Source organism: Sipha flava, unplaced genomic scaffold (assembly GCF_003268045.1).
Source record: "Sipha flava isolate LNK unplaced genomic scaffold, YSA_version1 133_pilon_pilon, whole genome shotgun sequence".
Classification (NCBI taxonomy): domain Eukaryota; kingdom Metazoa; phylum Arthropoda; class Insecta; order Hemiptera; family Aphididae; genus Sipha; species Sipha flava.
In genome coordinates, this window is record NW_020271759.1 from 512,506 (window position 1) to 533,187 (window position 20,682).

A 20,682-nucleotide genomic window follows, 5' to 3' on the forward strand; every position below is an offset into this window, starting at 1 on the left:
CTGACTCTTGAACGCATCGTACTATGTGTGTATTCATCGCGCACACATGCATCACGGGTTCCGTGCATTGTCATCGCGCGTTTCTTCTCCATCGTTATTGTTATTATTATTTCGAAATTGGGTACATAATAATATTTTTACCGTCGTGTCGTGTTTATACCGTTTAGGTGCACACAACACACAAATCACGGTACACGTTATATCGGTACCTAAACACATGACCCTATCGCCTGCTGTTGTTCGTTCGGCGGTTCAAACGAGGCTTATCCCTCCTCCTCCCGCCCCAGGAACGTCGATTTGAGTGCAGGGACAGCGCTAATAGACACATATGTATCATACGCTTTGTGTACGCGTACATACGCGAGCCGTTGAAGGGGAACCCTCACGGTGTTTTAACATCGCCAAAGATAATCACGTAATCGTCGAGATTTAATACCAAATAAATACGCCATTGACTTTCGTGCAGCGCTGCCGATGGCGTTGCTGTCGAGTCTGATCGATCGGACCGTTTATCGTTACGCATATTTTCTACATACGCGTGTATCACGCGCGCACCGTTATTGTGTATGTTTTTTCAATCCGTTTCTCGGCGAGGAAACGCTAAACAAATGTTGGATGCGATTTGATTCGTTCCGATTTCGTCCGGTTGAGCGGTGTGCCGACTATATCGGACGCGTCGGTGCACAAACGTGTACCGTCGTCGTTGAGCTTGTCGTCAGCGCTACGAAAATTGTTCGCACCCGATACTCGCGCGTACGATATATCGCGTGCGACTCCAGTGGCTTAGCCAGGATTTTTAAATGGGGGGGGGCCTAACCACTTTTTTGGATAAGTAAGGTAAGAGAGGATATGAGAATTCAGCCTTAACCCCCCCTCACCATCTACCACCAAGTTTCTAAACGTAATTTAAGCATTTTAGTATAGTTTTAAAAATATTTATTAATATATAATTTATAATAATAATAATAATAATTTTGGTTTCAGTGTTCAGTCACTTGCTCCACTCTGACAGCTGCATCCTCTTAGGCGAATTTCTGGCAAATTCAGTTATTATTTCACTATCATCGAATTGCTCTTTTTTATTTATATTAGCCATAGCTAACCCATTTAGTCTGTTTTCCGACATGGTGCTTCTTAAAAAAAATTTTAAGCGATTAAGTGCTGAAAACGTTCTTTCCGGAGTGAAAGAGGTAACTGGTAACGTGGCGAATAATTGTAAAAGTATTTTAATGTTAGGCCGAAGATTGGTGTAATGAGAGATTGAATCAAGAGCAGAATTCGGTTTTGGAATAGTATTTTGACTCCATTGTTGCCTCCATATGAACAGGTTAGTTCTGATTGTAGATGAGGTATCATCATGGAGATCTTGGACACATATTTTAGCAGTTTTTATAATATTTTTATCGTCATGCATATTTAAATTGGCCGGAATAAGTCCTTCAAGTGGCATAACATCAATAAGCCTTTGATTAAAATGAGCATCCATTGATTCTATTAAATAGTCAAAATACATTATACATATAAACACGGCCCATGGGGGGGGGGCTATAGCCCCCTTAGCCCCCCCTTGGCTACGCCACTGTGCGACTCGAGTCGTTTTCACGTTGACCTCGTGTTGCGTTGTACACAAGGTATAGGTGTACACGGTTCTCGCCGTCAACAGTCCGTCAACGCGTGCCCGTCCCGATAACTCAGACGGCAGAATATGTGTGCCGCTGACTCTGCGCGCTCGATGATCCTGAACGCAATTGAACGCAATTGAACGCGTTCGGTCGATCGCGCAACCGAAATCCGAGCGATACGGAAATTTGCAGGTGACGCCGCGCAGCGATGGCCAGCATCTACCGTCCGCGGCGTGTATAACGGCGTGACGCTCAGCAGTAAAAGACGACGGAAAGCGCGTTTAGAGTTTGTTAGAAAAGCCTATATTGAGTTTGGGTATGAACAGGGGCGGATAAGCATAATCCGACCGGCCCGGGAAAGATAGAATACAGCGATTATATCCAAGTTCCAACTAAACAATTAGCTCGACTTTGAGAGAACCGACCCGGCCAATTACCACCTTTTTCTGTATTCGACGTTCTTAAATAATATTTAAAATTATAATATGTATTATACTATCCAATTTTACACATGTTTTGTTCTCTTTTAACAACTCTACGATTTTTATCTCTTTTATTTTCTGCACCTCCTTTTCTTTTTAATTCGTTTTGAAGGTTACCTGGTTATACAACATTTTAGCAATATTATACTATTTACATGGTTCGTGTATAATTATTGTGGAAAAACATGATGTATCAGTAATTAACTTTGCCATGGGATTTTATTAATGAGTAATATGATCATTTAAATCTGAACAATCAGTTATCATTATAGCACGGAATTATATGCATTCAAAATAAATCAAATATGCGCTAAAAGATCTTTAACATGTACAAGTATATGCATTAATATGTTAAAATATGTATTAAAGAAAAAAAAATTTGCACTCGAAATTTTGAATAGAATTTAATTTTTAATTTTTGATCATTCAATTAAAATAGTACATAAGAAAAATTACATTTACAATTATGTAACAAATTATTTTCTTCTTTATTTTAAAGGAATTTACTATGATATTTATAGATTTAAGTATATATTATTAGTATTATATTTATTTACTTTTATTTGTATATATTTACATGTGTAATAGTATTAATAGTAATATTTTTCATCGGCCCATTTTCGTCAATATAAGCAGCGGCCCACCGGGAAAACCCCAGTGTTCCGGTGGCCCTATCCGCCCCTGGGTATGAAGGAGAAACAGCCGGCCAAACTCAGTACTAGTAAAGATCCGGGAAAGTTGAACTGAAGGTAACGGTTGAATAAGGTGTCCACGAGAGTGTCGGGGTGACGAGGTAGTTCTCTGAGAGAGTGACTAAGAAAGTAAGGAGAAACGGTGAGTGAGCTACCGATGCGAGAACAGGAAGGTATAAGAGTAAGTCCAAGAAGTTTTGGTAGATAACGTTTTAGAACGTAAGAAAACGATCGTATTACGATTAAGTTGAGCACGCTGATAAAAAAAAATCGTGTGACTACGAGAAACGTTTGCGTGTACGTACGACGCTGGTTTACGGCACTGAAAGCGTGCGCCGTTTTCGCACGTCCCTGTTCACCCGCTATTCGGGTCAGCCTATGCCGTGGAGAGACAATGCGCAGGTACCAAAGGGATCGCGCGCGTCCGACAAAACGTTCGAGAGCCTGAAAAGTTTTCCAAGACTCCGAACCGGGGGCCCAGTGAAATGCGAACCGTCGCACGCCGCTTCCGCGGGACTTTGGGCTGCACAATCACAGTTACGAGCGCGCTTCACGTGCGCACCGCTCCCAGTCCAAATGACGCGGCCACATGGGCTCGCGTCATTCTCGTCGCGGCCGAGTGTTTCCGCGCGACCATCACGACAGTCTCGCCCGCGTATATTAATACATACGGAACCGAGAAAATGAAAATAGCTCAGAAAACACGTGTGCGTGCGTGCACGCGTTTCAAAAAGCTATACCCATCGTACGCGCGCGTACACATATGTAGACGAGGTGCGCGCCAGCGGTACCGACGCCTGCCCCGGATGAAAGTCTGCCAAATTTACACTCGCGGATGCACCTGGAGAACCGGAGTACTTGTACTGCAACTGCTCTAGTGTGTACCACGTGGTGACCCGTAATACCTCGTGTGCGCGTTTAAAAAAAAAAAAAAATTCAAAGAACCCCGTGCTCTAAACATAGTCCACCCCTAAGTACGCGTATAAAAATATATACCGTACAAAACAGTGCGGTTTTTTCCCGGCCCCTAAAACGACGCCGCTCGGCCCGTACCTCGACGACGAGTCGCAGTCGCGCGGAGCGTTTTAAAATTAGCCGACGAGTCGCACGTGTACGTCCGTGGACAGAAAACACACTCGCGCGGCCGACGTCCGTTTAATTATACGGATAAAAATTCTAATCGTTCGCTCGCGCGCGCGCACATGTATTTTTATCGAGTACACCGAACGTGGCTGAAACGTACCGGGGGACATGTGTGCGGAGATAGGATATGGGATATAGGATATAGAGGATATATCCGTCTGCTCCTACTCCGGCCGCCGATGCCAACGAGCATTTTTTTTTTTTGTTATCCATAACGCGTTATTAACGATTTGCATTTGTTCGTTATACGTGTTCGTACTCGACACGTTCGCCGTTTTCCACGTACGAACACGTACGGTTCTGGATACCTGCATCGCTGACCCGTGTTGCCGAGCACAATCCAATTCAACAATCCGCGGATGGCCTCGATTCACGTGGAAAACCGTTTTTTATGTTACCATAAGATCCTTAAAAGTTTCAAAACGATTCTTATCGATATGATAATGAGTATCTTCAAATTCTGTTCGTTACAAATACACCTAGTCGTATACGTTTTAAACATCATGCGTGTAAAACGAAAACAAACAGTAGCGATCGTCCGTATCGCAAAGTGCAGCTTCACCTATATTGAAATACCGTAATGGGTAGGTGCCTAACTAATACGTTAAAGTATCCGTGTACAATTATAATAATTTTTAACGATATTCGACAACTGTTTTTGCTTTACGTTCATCGTTATGGCAGAAAACAAATGTGTTCAAATAAAATAGTTTACCGATGTCCGTGTGCTCGAAGGAAAAACGTGACTGCAGCAGTCTCAAAGACTCAGGCGAAAAACAAATTACGTTGCTACACAAAGATCAGTTAAACTTAGTGCAGTACGTAATTGTTAAGGCTCGTGCGCCGTTTAAAAGAAGGCTCCTCGCGTCGTGCACCGATACGTAATTCGTTTTTGATCATCGGGCCGATCGCAAACCTTCCCTGTTCCTTTGCTGGACGCATGAACTGCTATTTGTCATACGTTTTGTCGTTGCATAACTTTTGAACGCTCGAGCGATGGTTGTGCGTTAAGTATTGCCCCGATGAGAATCCCTGCGGCACAGGAGTATAATTTTCTCATCCGTCGTGCCCGTACAGTCATTCCGCTCGTGTCCTACGCGATCATCGTAACGGCGACGTTGATGTTAAATTCAGTGGCGGATTTAAAGTTTCAAATGAAATCGACAAATCCAAAAGAGGGGCCTCGCAATAGAAGTATCACTAACATTCTTAACCCCATTTTACAAATCTGCTCGCTACACTCGCGTTTTCGCGATATGAAAATGGAAAATAGTACATTAGAAAGAAGGTGGTGATGCAGCGAAACTGATAAAAAATCATTGTTCTCGTATAGCGTTCATACTCGGAAATTATATTGAGTTCTATAAACAATGTTAATAGTATTTCTAACTATATCTATTTTCGATCTTTTCTACTTTTGTAAAATTTTCTATTTTTGAAGTATTCGGAGTATTCCCGAGTATTTCCTGTATATTTTAATTATTTTGTTATAAATAAAAATGGTAATTGTAAACAATATTACAGTTTGTATTATATTTCGTTTTTTTTTGTGATAACATTTAAAAAAAATTAACTACAATTTTTTTGGACCTAAGTAAACAATTTAAGAAGGTGCTCCGTCGGCATTCGCCGACTAAACGACCGTTAAATCCGCCACTGGTTAAATTTTATACAAACGAAAATCGTTTTCGTACGACGAACACGCGCATTTGAACGTACGCCAGTATACTTTATACACGGTCTTACGGATTGAGCGCACGATTGAGTCGCAGATTAAACGAACGAAACCAGATTGTTTGCACTCCGGTTTGGAAATCGTACAGATTGCAGATTATAGCCGCGACCAAAAGTGGTGTTTCTAGCCATGACGATTTAATTTATTGCGTGCATATTTTACAGTGCCTTGCACGCGTTCAACATATAATTGCAGCACGCTTATGAATTGCTGTGCGAAGTTTGAATTATTTTTCCGCAAACGGTTAAATTAAATCCGAACACAATAAATATTATGAATGTAATATACGGGTTCGTAAAATAGTAACGGAGGAAAAAAAAAACAATTTTTGAAACGCCATATTACTAATTTATAGGCACTCAATTACACAGAGGTAATTTTTTCCCCCCCGCATCCGCTGCAATCTGGTTTCGTTTAACTCGCGTACCTGGATCACCGTGGTACGTGTAATAATATACCTACCGCATTAAGTCGTGGTTTTTATGTATTAGCAAAATTAAGGAACTCGAGTGGATCGACCTCACCGTTATAACTCGAATTGTGTCTCTGCAGAGGTATGATTTATATCAGTGATTCCCAACGTGGGCGGTACCGCCCCTTTGTGAATTTTTTTTTAGTTTTGAGTAGGGAGTTTTAATTAAGGGGACATTATGGAGGGGGATTCAACAGTGGCTTGCGTTTTTATTATTTATAACTTATTGCAATTAAATATTTAGGTAACTCCGTACAATCAAAAATATAATGTACCAAAAGCAGTGTATAGAATTATATAGGTATACATACTACAATATCATTAAATAACAGCCAAATGGTATCAATAATCAAGAAAATCGGTTGTAAATATCTGAAAAAGGAGATTTAAGACCGATGTCCATAAAGCCAAATATAATTTTATTAGCAGAAAATCATCAATATCAAGGTAGTCACCAGTCAAAAGTGATTTTTTTGTAATTATTTAACAGTCAGTTTTATATTATATTTATATAATTATTATTTTTAGTAGATTTAAGAATTTAGTATGAAAAAATAAAAATTGTTTATAGTGTTTAATCTTTTAGTTTTATTAAATTGCTGGTTATAAAAATGAAACAAATTTTTTTTAATTTTTCCGAAGGGGGAGGGTGGTATGAGATTTTTGAAAATCTAAAAGGGACATTGAATAAAAAAAGGTTGGAAATCACTGATTTATGTCATGCGGGCAAGTATGGTCAACTGCATTTTGAGAGTATACTCGCACCGAATGTGATCTTAATTGATCGTAGTATTATTTATTTTTCTCCGGACTTAACATCCCTATCTTTTGCATGACGCGCGTATGGACTTATGGTAAAAATTAGATCCATAAAATATTCAAATCGCAGGTTCTGCAGTAACGGTGCTCATACGGTCGTGATTTTTATGTGTGTGTGTGTGTATCAACCGCAAGCGATCATCTTCCATTTGCATATATTAAAGTATTGCTTGTCATGAGAGCTATACTTGTTATAAAAATATTGCGCGTAAAACGAGTCGATATGGGAGCACAGAGTTGAAACGTTAAAAGACATTATATTCGATTTAAACAGAAAGTTCAGAATCTCTGTATAACTATATACGCAAATATAAACGTTAATGTTGCTGGAAACGAGTACATGACAATAAAAATAATAATATCTGTTTACGCCTGTTTAATATTATTTATCAATTGGACTCATTTCGCCCATAAAATAATTGTACACATTTTGAAATTTACCTGACCAAAGTGCGGGTTAATTGTAGACATAATATTGTATGCTCAGCTGTATTGAGTGGTGACTCGTGATTATTATAACATGAGTGCATTGACGTTAAGACTGGCACGTAATTCATATGGGCCATCTCGCTCTCCCTCCCAAAAACCGTATTACAGTAAACACGAATTAAGATATCCGATATATATATCAAATTATTGTGCATTTTTTAAGCCCCACATCGTTTTGAAGAAGATTAAAAAATAAAATATTAAAAAACAAAATAAACGTGTCTGCGTTTGAGATCATCCGAATCGATGTGGACGACCACTCACTTGTAACTCTGAACTTAAACGTTCATTTCGCTTGCACGTTTGCACGAATTTCCAAAGAGTTTATCAATACTTTTATATATTTATGTGGTAATCGTACAGAGTTTCGTGAAATATATCAATGGAAATATTCTGTACCGCGTTCAAAGTGTACTGGTGCATAATATTAAACACATCAAGTTCGCTAATATTTTTGTTTCGAAACAGCGGAGAAGTCACCATTTTATGATAATTACAAACGACGTCTAATACATTTAAATCGGTGATACCCTATTGAGCACGGTAAAAAAAAAATATTATGTACAACGTTGTCAGATTGAAAACTAACTATTAGGCTGGTGACACACTAATTAAATCAATGACAACATTAGTTTGTTTAATGATAAGATAACCGTACAGGGAAAACGACCGTAATTTCCGCACAGAAAAACTGAGTACATGATACGATAATACTACGCTGACAAACCAAAAAAATTATGATTTCACCAAATAGTAATAAAAATATATACGTATACAGTGGAAACCGCTTATTAGGAACACGGATAATTGATAAAATCGCGTTTTTGAAACAAAATGTATAGAGACGAATCGGCCATGTATTCCAACATTATAAATCAATCAGATTATTGAAATAACACAACGGTTATTTGAAGTAATTAGGGCCGTCGACAAATATTTAGCGATAACCAATACACTGCAATAACACTATACTTTATTTTATGTCGTCACTATCGAAACCAGCCGAACTCTCGGAATAAGTGTACGAAGATTGGATCGATATGGACTCACACCTCGGTGCTGCTGTTCCAATAGAAGAAGAGATCTGTAATGCGGTTTTGAATCCTCGAACAATGATGACGAAGGAAAAGACAGCAAGGTATCCTTATGAAATAAAGAAATTTTAGAAGCTCTAAGTGTCCTCATGAGAGTAGTCCTGCGCTGTGCGGATGAAAATGTCTTTTGTCAACATTATTCTCACGACACCATGATCATCAAGTTACTCGACGCAAAATAACAGTCAACGATAAAAACAAATATTACTTAGCATATACATTTTTATTTTCACGGTAGATACGTTTTTTTGAATTATACATTTTTATTAATACAAATAAAACCAATCGCATATTAGAAACAATCGGTTAATTGACACATTTAACCTATGTCCAAAAGTGTTCCCAATAAGCGACTTTGACTGTACATATGTAAATATGTGCATGTGTGTGTGTGTGTGTGTGTGTGTGTGTACGTATATATAATATGAATTCAATACGAGTAGTAGGGAGAATAAATCTCCAGGAAAATTAGAAAAATATTAGACTATACAATTTCATAAGACCTTTCCAGTTATAAATTCTTCTGTATTTTGCATGATAATACGAAAAATCTGGTTTCACGTAAAATCCCGATTGCCCTGTATTCAAGTGATAACTTTATCCCACGTAGTATTTTATGGGAACGATTTTTATATTCTAAATATTGAAATACCTTGTATCAAAACGCTAACTGTACGACAGTATATTACACCATTTTACATAATACGCAGACTTCGTCAAACCTGACGGGACAGATATGTATTACTGTCACAATGCCTCACTAGTCTCGCCAATGAATCGCGTGTAAAACACGTCTTGTAATCGGGCGCAGACGATTTTTTTAATACATTTTATTACGATGACACCATAAAGGTAGGTCAAAATGACGAGCGTTTGGTTCAATTTCAGTTTTGTTTCGATAGTTACACATAATGCGTAGGTACCTGCATTTTAATATGCGAACCTATACAACATCAATGCATACCTATCGATATTGTATAGAACACAGTGTTTTACTGTACGCGCAAGTGTTTTACTGAACGCAAATAATATATACGATAGAAACGTTATTTCGAAAGGACGAATATAATTATTAAACCGTTCGTCATCGTTCTACATGGTATTTATGATTAGTGATTGCGTGGTTTTAGCGATAGGTATAAGAGTGCGGTGATTAATGATAAAAAAAAAAAAAAAAAAAAACAAAAACTCAACGTTAATTGTACGCAATAAATTACAAATACGTGCGCGTGTGAGATTTTTTTTCAATATTTCCATCTTACGTATCGCCAAGCAACAATAGTTCAACATGCGTTACGCGCCGCAGTTAAAAACACGATACGACGCTAACACTTTTTATGTAAATTACCGACGCGGGAATACGATAATTTTCGGTCGCCTTTCTTATGTAACGCACGCGCTGTAGCGTGTCACGCGGAGACGACCAGGGCCTTGTTTAGGGGGGGGAGGGTCAAAGGGGGTGATTGTCCTTGGGCGCCGTGGTTCTGTAAAAGTAAAGGGACGCCCTTATCTGCACTCAATGTGTTATCGGTGGCCCCGAAGAAAATGTTTTGGCACGGGCCGGACTGTCCGAGTTGCGGTCCGAAAAAAAGGATCGTGTTGCACACCGCGTTTCGTCAATTGACGCGATCCCAGAGAGCAGTGGAAGTAATCGGCTGAAAGACCTGTACGCGCACGAGGAGAACCCGAGACCAGTCGACCCGTTACCGTGTAACGTCCGCGTAATCGTTCCAGCCCTACGGTGTGCGATATGCGCACCAGTGGTGGATCTACGGGGATGGATATGGAGGATAGATCCCCCCCCCTCGTGGGCCGAGAGTTAAAAAAATTTTTTTTGCAACCAATTCAATTTTTGCATGCACAATTTAAATAAAAACTATTTTTTTATTATTTCGTAACCAAGAAGGATACACTAGTATACATTAGTATCTAACTTAATATCAGATTACGGATATACACCTCGTACTTATTCATGACCCTGGATACAGCCATAGAGTAATGGCACAATCATCAATAAAATAAAATTTTATTTTGTAAATTTAGTAGAATAAAGCTTATAATACCTATACACATTATGTACGAAAATATTTTATATCCCCCCCCCCATGATAAAATCCTAGATACGCCACTGATACGCACGGATCGAACCTGCGCAACAGCGGCGCTACGACACTCGTGTTATGAATGTCCAGCGAAAACACTCGAAGAAACCGTTCCGTCGCGGATCTCGTCGGTTTCTCTACTTCAGTTTTTTTTTTTTTTTTGCGACCGTTGGGAAACGTTATGACAGGCAGCGGATATATACGCCGAACGCGACACGGTCCGTAGATGAAAGTGATGAACGACGTCCCAGGAGGAGGGGCGAAAAAAATCGTTTCGACCGTCGTACGGCAGAAGGAAAAAGTGTGAATTCGAACACGACCTCGGGTGATCAAACGATCTCGACCACCGACTCCGGAGTTAAAATTACACGAACGGACGTGTGAATCTTCGGCTCTAGGTCCACTGTTTTAACTTGCGATCTTCAGTCCGTTCACACCGTATCGTTTTCGCTCCTTAAGAACAGTGTTCGGACGTTCACAAACGTTCGATTGGTTTCGCTGTCCGGACTAGTATTGCACCGGAATCGGGCCCGTGTTAAACGAATCGATAAATAAACGTGACAGCCAACGACGGTGCGAGCGAAACGCGAACAACGAAGGCGTCGCTGCCACCGCCGTAAGCGTTCGTTCGCGATTGCAATACAACAATGATTGCCAACCCGCGGTCCGTTTTCAGATTTGTCAAATATTTTTATTTATTTTTGTCCCAATAAAATATTCTGGAATGCCCGCACAACACGGAATCCATATTATTAACAACGTAATCGCAAAAAACTGTTTGGATCCATCAAAAAATTCATTGTTTCCAAGTATTGTCGGTGAACGAGTAGTCATAAAAACAGTGAATTACATTCGATCGCATGCGATTTTGCACCGACAGTTCAAAGAGTTCTTGAATGAATTGTATTCCGGTACGATGATAAAAACAATAATTATTAATTTTGTTGATTTCAAATAAGTAATGCACCAAAACTTGTTTTATAATAATAATTAATCCTGTTTAAAATGTTGACTACAAATTTTTTTTTTTTTTGTATTGGGACGAAATACTTATACCATTTTATATGTGGCCCACGAGATCGTAATGTATTTCCAAAGTGGCCCGCAAGATTATTTGGGTTGGCCACCCCTGCAACACAAACATCAAGAGTCGCAATGTCGGACGCCGCCCTGCGCGTAGCCCTTTCGATGATCGATGACGGTCTCAACTGACGATTTCGGGTTCGGTGCGCACCGCCCCGTGGTCGATATCACATTGCTGACATTGCGCCCGTCACGTATGCATATTGTAACGACAACGAAACTGGTCACCGTTGGAAACATTTTTTTTTTACTAATTTTTAATTTTTTTTTTCTTTCTTTTCAATTCTGTTTTGGTCCGCTGCCTCGCGTACAATGCGCACGTACAACGTACAAGTGCGTCGCGATTTTTTCTTCTTCTCCTTTTCAGGTCATTCGAGAACGCATTGTACACCGCGCCGCCGCGGCCGAGTTTCTTTTCCCTCCCATCACCATCATCCTCTGTCGCACGGTTGCGAGTTATTCTGTTATTATTATTGTTATTATTATTATTATTATCACAATTATTATCATTATTGTTATTGCGGTTAACTACGCGGCGACGTTTGCAACAACTGTGGAAGAACGATTTTTTTATTTTTTTATTTTTTCTCCTCCTCATCGTTCTCGGTCTCCGTCGTGTATACGTATACGATATCTATTATGCGTGCATACGAAGACGTTTATAATGAATTCACATCACGCGGGTGAATTATGTACACGACAAATTTTTACGCGGCTCTACCGGGTCAAGCGTTTCATGCGGATGGGTCATGGCGGCGACGACGACGGCAAAATAAATGTATTTCCATATGGAAACGATAATAATAATAACGGACATCAAGTATTGCTGCACTCGATAAAACCGTTGGTGTTAAGACTCGTCCGTTGACTTTTTGAGTGTAAATTATGTACAATATATTACGTTGCATCACACATGATATTGTATTATCGATAACGAGCTGTGTTCGTCGTAATAGCGCGGTCACATCTTGTACCGTTGCACGAGTGATTTTCGGGATTTCATAAAGTGGGAGATACGGGTTGTAAAACGAATGAAAAAAAAAGTAACAGTTTAAAACTCTGACGTACTCGCGTTAAAAACGTCGAGATAAATGGCAAAACGCGCGTCGACTGCAATAAGCGACGGGTGACCGAACTCGAAAGTGTTCCGTCTCGCCTACGGAATAACATTTTTTTATATCAAATCGCTTTTCAATCATTTACAGCGTATAGAATAGTTTAATTTTGAATTGTATTCGTACGATTAGGATTTGAATCGTTTTTAATTAAAATATATTAAAGGTTTTGGTAAAACAATATATTTTTTCTAGTACTTCGATATAGTGGCTGTTGGCACTAAGTGAGCGACAAGTCCGAAAAGTTTCGATACCAAGCGAGTGGCAGAAGCGACAAATCATGTTTAGAAAATCCATTGAATAAAACATCGTCTCCTTAATCTTCGATACAAAACGATAAAAACGATGAAATATGAACGTTTGTGAAATTGGCCCACTTAAGTATTGCAATTTATTTTGAATCTGTACTATAAGTTTGCAAGTTATTTGCAAGTCAATTTTTAGAATTTTATAAGTCTAAACTTTCACCGTGAAACCAAAAAATTCAAAATTGGTTAAATTTCACGTTTTGACCTAGAATTTTGAAATTAGTACAAAGCAAAAGCTATTGATTAGTAAGAATTTTCAAGTCATACAGATTGTCACTTTTAACAGTTAAAAACTTTAAGGTATCTTTTTTTTAACATTTATAATAATAATAAAAAAAAAAAAACCTTAATTACTGTAACATTTAATTAACACTTCAGAATCAAATGGTGATCTTTTATTGAAGTTTCAGCATAAATTTCTCATTCATATTATTATGGGTATTCTTTTTGTATACATAAAACTTCTAAACTATTCAATCGATTTTGGCGCAGCATGTGACTTATGTTTTAAAACACCCTAGAGCTGAGAAATTTTACTAGATGCATTATTTGTTGCAATTGTTATATAAATCATTAATATATTTGAATAACATGGGAATCTTTTCTGAAATCCTATCTTAAGATTTCATATAATTTATCTGTTATAATTGAATTATATTAAAGATTTATAAATAATCTAATTAAAATTTTAATTTCACTTGATAAATCATTTAGTTTTACTTTGTATGTATTACAAGTTTCTTCTATTAATTGATATAGAACTATCATTAAATAAGACCCCCCCCAACTACAAAAAAATAAAAAAATACCGTTTTAAAATCGTTAGGTTGCAAAATATGCGCATCATGAATGTTTTAGCATGAATTGTAGAAAATCTAGTGTTTGTCAATTATGATGGAATCACAAGAACACTAATTTTTCGTTGGACTAGGTATACAAATAGACGTTCGATATTGACATAAAAACTATGTTTACAATTTAATACTCCCCTTCCACACATAAAAAATTGTAATGTACGCCGCTGGCTACAGGTACCCCGAAGAGGCCTCCTAATGACACAGACTAAAAAATATGCAACCAGTATACACCTGTATTGTACGTAGCGTAATAAAAGTACACCTTGAGAAATGTGAATAGGTCTTATATTTCCATTTCCGAACGGAACAAGTTTCATAACAATATACATTATCCACACTTGTCGGTGGTTTTTTTTTCTCATTTACCTCCTCTATCGTGTTCATCAAATTCTACTTTGGAAAATAAAAGAGCTGCACGTGCACCGTTATAACCATCAGTGACGCTACGTCGTAGCATATCATGAACTGTTATAATTATTATCATGATACGTTTGGAAAATTCCGATCTGAACAGTGTTCGGTCTGCGAGAACCCGTCACTCGTGGTACAATGTACGATAATACTCCGGTGCGTACGTATCCAGACAACTGGTTTTGTTTATTCTCACATAACGATTGTGCGTAATTGAACGCAGTATTGTTCACGAACGCTAATCAGTGGACTCTGTTCACCGCATAACACAGATAACATATATGTGATTCACGGGTTAAAATGTTCGACCAGAAATCGTGTGAAATAAAACGTGGATTAAAACGTAAGCTTAACATCATGTTCTGAATGGTTCCATCGTTGGATAGCCTTCGTTGTCGAGTCACTCCCTTTTATTGTAATAGAAACATTAAAAAAAATAAATACGGTGGCAGTGCGTAAGTATTCCAATAATAATACCCGATTCGCGTTAGCTGATTAAAAATTATTGACGACCAGAAGACCATTGTATTGGTCGCGGGTAACGTACGTAGACATAAATAATGTTGTTCGTTTACCGAAAACGGTCGCCAGGAGAAAAATGACCGGTAAAACTATTGGAAAACAAAGCGCCAGGACAGGAGGAGGCCTCGACCTCCACCGTCATGGGTACGTACTGTAGACGTGTCGAAAAACAAAAAAACAAAAAATATCCTTGGACGCCACGCCGAATTCGTGTGCGCGTTGCGTACGCGGTGGCGCGGAGGCTTGACACGGATTCGAACGGTTCGCGGTCGTATATTCGTCGGCCGCGGTACGTAATTGTTCACACGCGTGGATCGAAATCCGACCAGTCGGTCCGTGTCCGGTTCCGCGAGGAAGACGGCAGAAAATCGCAGTCGACCGTCGCGCACGATAAATACGTGCGAGAGCGCGCGCGCTTGTCTGGTACACCGCCCACTAGTGCTCTGCACGGTCCGTTATTTTAAGGACCAGATCGGACTTTAAATTTTACCAGCGGACCGAAGTCGGACCGGACCACACTTAAACTTTAATCAAACACCAAAAATCGGATCGAACCGACGGCTTCATATTATTTTTAGACCGGACCGGACCAGTGATTAGTTGACATTTAATAAATTGGACCGCGGACCTGACACTGTCGGTTCGATCTTAAAACATTTTGGACCGTTTATGGACTACCCGACCTTATAAATAATTATATACCTACCTACATTTGTAGGTGTTTTTCGTTTTAATTTTTTTACATAACAATAACTGTACTGTTCGAACTGTTCCTAAAAATTATTGAACCGGACCAAACCGACGATTCAATGGTTTCTGTACGTTAGGACCGTATTAGACCGGACTGATTAAGACCGGACCATGCAGAGCACTACCGCCCACTGAAATTACACGGGGAAACGAACGGATTTTGATTTTCTCGCCGCGACGTCGTCTTGTTGTATGGTGTTCACAGACGGGCAGAAACAATAGGACGGCGCACGCAAAGCGAGTGGCCGTCGTATTCAGATGCGAACGCGCGAAAACAATAATGCCATACGGATACGTGCGCGTGCGTATACGGTTAAACTGATGTCCGTCGAAGGCGTTCCGCGTGCTGGCCGTATACGTACAGGGCAGGTCTTATTCTAACGGCCAGATGACTTTATGAACACGGGCACCTTACAGAAATATGATTTTCCACCGAGTATTTGAAATTTGTGTAATTTATAAACCCAACCCGGTACGTAATAGGTAATAATTGTGTAAGTATACGGTCTTTGACACTCGGACGTTTGATTAGTCTATGAAATTTGGAATTTAAACAGCGGTATACTTATAACGGAAAAGATCCGTATTATTTTTAATATTTTACCACGCTATGATCGAAATTCTTGAATTTCATAAAACAAAACTTTTCAGTGTGTTCGCGCGGTAGGTAAGAACAAGCCCTGGTACTGGGCGAGGCCGTCGCGCGTTTTTTGCGTTTTTTCTCCGGAGGAGAGCTCCAACGCGGCGGCTCATCCTGTACACGCGAAAACCGTCGGTCTGCCATTACCTTGGTCGACAAACACGGTCGGATGCGAAACAATTGTCTGCCGCGCACGTTCCACTCGTGTGCGGCGTCGGACTGGAGTATTATTTTTTCAACCAACATTATAATAGCGAATTGCGAACCCCTGGTACAGTGCCGTGCGAACGCGACACCGAACCGCAGCGCATTCCGTTGACGACTTGCCGCGACACACTCCTATCCCGTAAAACATTATAATACCTGCAGCGCACGCGTTCTCATTTTATCGCACAACTACAAACGACAACTGTTTCTGCTGCTGTACGTTCTTATCAACCGTTTACCGATAACCAAAGTCGCAAACTGCGAGACGTGTCGCCGTCACAGTCATAACGCGTGCAATCTCGGTCTCGAGGTGAAAACTTTATCCCCGTGTGCGTTAGTTTAGGTTGCACCTTTAGCAAGTTGATTTCAGAACACGCGCACACGCAATCTTCGCGTCGTGTTCCGTTCTCGATAACAATCGGAAAATAAATATTGTACGTACGCTTCGTGTGTACAACGATTAACTAGAAGGTATACATTATTGGCACACACCCGAGTGTTGCCGTAGGTATATTGCCGCACCTAACTTGTAGTTGGCATGCGCACACGTGCACGGACACTCGGGTGCACGCAGCACCGTATAAACAAAGGAACCCGGAACGGATGAAATAAAAATCCGAGTTATATGTTTGTAATAAATCATATTATAATTATTGAATTAAAAGCTAATAACTCAAGTAATTAATATACCCAAACAATATAAATCATTTAATAAAAGAAAACAAAAGAGAAAAATAAAAGTATTCAAAGACGAAAAAGCGTAAAGATATACGCTGTACATAGATATAATAGATTTATATAATATATTTATAATAAAATTATGTGTAGTCTCTCCCCGTGTATTATCTTGTATAGATAACATAAATGTTTTTTTTTTTTTTATAATAAAGCGGACTACGTCATATTTCTAGGACTCGGGCTGAAATCCACCCATTCGATTTGTTGATTGGGTCACATAAATAAAGATTTTTCCCGTACTAAAGCTAAACGTCTAAATAAATACTAAAACCTAGGCTATACATCGATAGGATCACAGTCATAACAAAAAAAAAAAAAAAAATAATAATAATAATAATAATAATAATAACAATTAGGACTTTAACCTAAACTGTACAGAAAAAAAAAAAACGCGCTTCTACACGATACGAAAATTAAAACCGAGTTAATCCCGAGAGTTGTGAATCAGTTGGAATGTCTGCATAATGTATTCAAAAGGATTTACAATGGATTTTCCTCGGTAACTCGACGACAACGGTAGCGGCGATGGCTACGACGGTGGTGATAGTGACGACGGCGGCGATGAGCAACGTTTAATTTTTCTTTCATTTTTTTTTTTATTCGTTCACATCAACTTTTATGTACCGTCTAACAGCTGACGACTCTCGAGTCTGACGAATTCGAGAGTTTGTCTTGCGCACGAGAAGCGGGGGAAATTGTCTGCAAAAAAAAAAACAAACAAAAAATAAATATATATTTTCCAAAGCGAAAAAAAACATATGAAATATATGTATATAAAACAATAATAAAATCGCGTTTTTCGGAACATTGCGGTTTGACTGCACTGACAAAGGTCAAGGGGTCACATGCGAAGTGATGAGAAAATAAATTGTTTCGCGGGGCTTTGCAGAACGGTGAAATCCCGAGAGAAAGTAGGTGGAACATATTACGATGGCGCGCGGGCGCTGCAACTGTAATAATAATAATAATACGTTTCAACGGTAATTTTCGCAGCGTTATGAAATCATGCGACGGGAAAACGAGATAACGTGTACGTTAATTTCGTAACTCACCGGTTCGGCGGACGATTGCGGTTGAGCGGCCACTGCGACGGCGGCGGCGGCCAACGCGTTCGGCGTGGATATGATGCCAAGCGGTTGCCGTACCGCGGCCACCGACGACGAGAGCATGACGGCCGCGGCGGCCGAGTGGACGGCGTCCGCGTTCACGGACCTGTGGTTTTCCAGCATGTCCTCCAGGTCGCATATGTAGTCGATCACGTGATGGATTACCTCCAGCCGGGAGATCCTCTTGTCCTTGGGTATCAGTGGCACTAGGTCCTTGAGCTTGGCCAAATACTTTTGGATCTTCTCGTCTTCCAGGTCACCGCGCTTGTTGCGGTTCACCCGACCACCGGCCACGGCTCCGGTCGAACCGCTGTTGTTGTTGTTGTTGCGACACAAAGGTATGGATTTCATGATGACGAATGGTGATGAATACGGATCGGACGCGCGAAAAAAAATAAAACCAAACGTACCGGTCGATACGTGGAGCGCTCGCGCACGCAGCAGCACGTGAACGGGCTTAGAGCAAAACGGAACGAAAAACGAAATCGGGGAGAATGTCTGGGCGAACACGACCGCACACGGAAAACGTACGTTTTTATTCGGGTCTGCGGGCTTCTTTCTTGGTTCGCTGCGAGAGACACGTTGTCGAGAGTGTGACGTGTACAGGGAACGGCGAACGTTGAACGACTGGTGTCGGGCCGCTACGAGTCGGGTGGTATTTATAGAGCTCGGCGGCTGGTGGGAGGGGTGAACGGGACGAAGGAGGCCACGCCCGCGACGGCGGCGGCGGACGAGATTGAATGAATTTCAAAGAGACGACCGTAGCGCGCGCGCACGCACAACGCGGCGGCCTCAGACTGTAGAAAAACGGCGGCGGCGGTGACGCGGACGCGCACACCTGACACCTGCCTCGACGGCGGCCACCGAAAAATACCGCAGAGGATTTTTACCCGTCGCCGCCGCCGCCGCCGCTCCTCCGCAGCCCGGTTATCTCGAAGCGGACCGGACCGAACGGGCTAGTTGGCGTGGGAACACCAACTGGAATATATCCTCTCGTACACACGTATTCGTGTACGTTTATTATTATATATGTGCGCACGAGGAGGCTTCACATATTATTCTCAACGTGTGTGTGTATATATACATAGAGAGAGAGAGAGAAGTTCTCTTAAGTATACGGTTTTTTTATTATTATTATTATTATTTTTTTATTAGATTATTATGATCCGATTTAATAGTATATACGTACCATGCGTGTATGTGTGTGAAGCTGCCCTTTCAGTCACTTTTACTTATACACCGCGGTACTACCGCCGCTGGTGTTATGCGAATTCGACCTTCGTCGACTTGTACATATTTGTATAAAATTATACTACACACTGCGTATCGTACGTACTTGACAATATTTTTTGTGCATAAGTTCTGGTTTAAAAACTCACGTGCACGTCGCTTTTTATAAACAGATACGATATGTTTTACGAACTGATTTTGATTATATTTTTTTCTTCGCCTTTTTACACCGTGAAATATTATATTACTATAATATACTGTACGCGATTAGTAATCGTAATAAATTCGCACTAACTGGAACGCACGAGTAGGATCGATACGTAAATTAATATTTTGTACGTATATTCAATTTAATATATGATACGTATTGTTGTACATAAATTTACGTGATTATTTGATTGGAAAAAATGTATGTAAACAGAACACTAAGATACAATGTTTTTTTTTGCATATTTATGTACACGGAATACGAGAATATAATGTATTTTTTTTTTTTTTTATATATTTCTTGTTTTGTGAAAATCAAATAAACGATTAGACGGTTGGGAATATGGTTTTATATTTCTTCTGTATTCATAATAAACAAATATACTTAACTCTAATAATAGTCAATATATTATTATTATTGATTGTACAGGGTGTAATGAAATAATCCATGTTCCGTTCGTAAATCATTTTTTTTTTTACAATAAAATGTACCTACATTAAATAATTACAAAAGAATTATTATTTTAAAATTATTTCTAGACGGATATTAACGATTTTTGGATTAAATAAATAATGCCCCAATTTCTAGGTATATTATTTGTACTAGGTTAAGTATTAAATTATATATATTATTCAGTACATCAATCCGAAGATAAGTCAAATTACAATATTTTTTTAATTTGTTGATAATCTATAAGAATACATATTTAAATTTCTTTATGTTGCACTAAAACGGTAATTAAATAAAATGAATTACTATTACAATATAATTACTTTATTAGTCATTGGTTTCCTAATGTATGTTCAGTATTATAAAGACGTATATTATGTAATACTGCGTTCTAAATATAATCAATG

At 39.5% G+C, this 20,682-nt stretch overlaps 1 protein-coding gene across 1 annotated transcript; it reads right to left on the reverse strand.

The window, feature by feature from the left end:
* Nucleotides 1–17,371: 17,371 nt before the first annotated feature.
* LOC112679277 (protein extra-macrochaetae) lies at nt 17,372–19,123 on the reverse strand. Its single transcript, XM_025549019.1, has 2 exons — nt 18,334–19,123; nt 17,372–17,980 (listed from the first exon to the last, which is right to left on the reverse strand). The coding sequence occupies exons 1-2, from the start codon at nt 18,736–18,738 to the stop codon at nt 17,909–17,911; spliced, it is 477 nt and encodes a 158-aa protein (XP_025404804.1). The 5' UTR covers nt 18,739–19,123; the 3' UTR covers nt 17,372–17,908.
* Nucleotides 19,124–20,682: the final 1,559 nt, after the last annotated feature.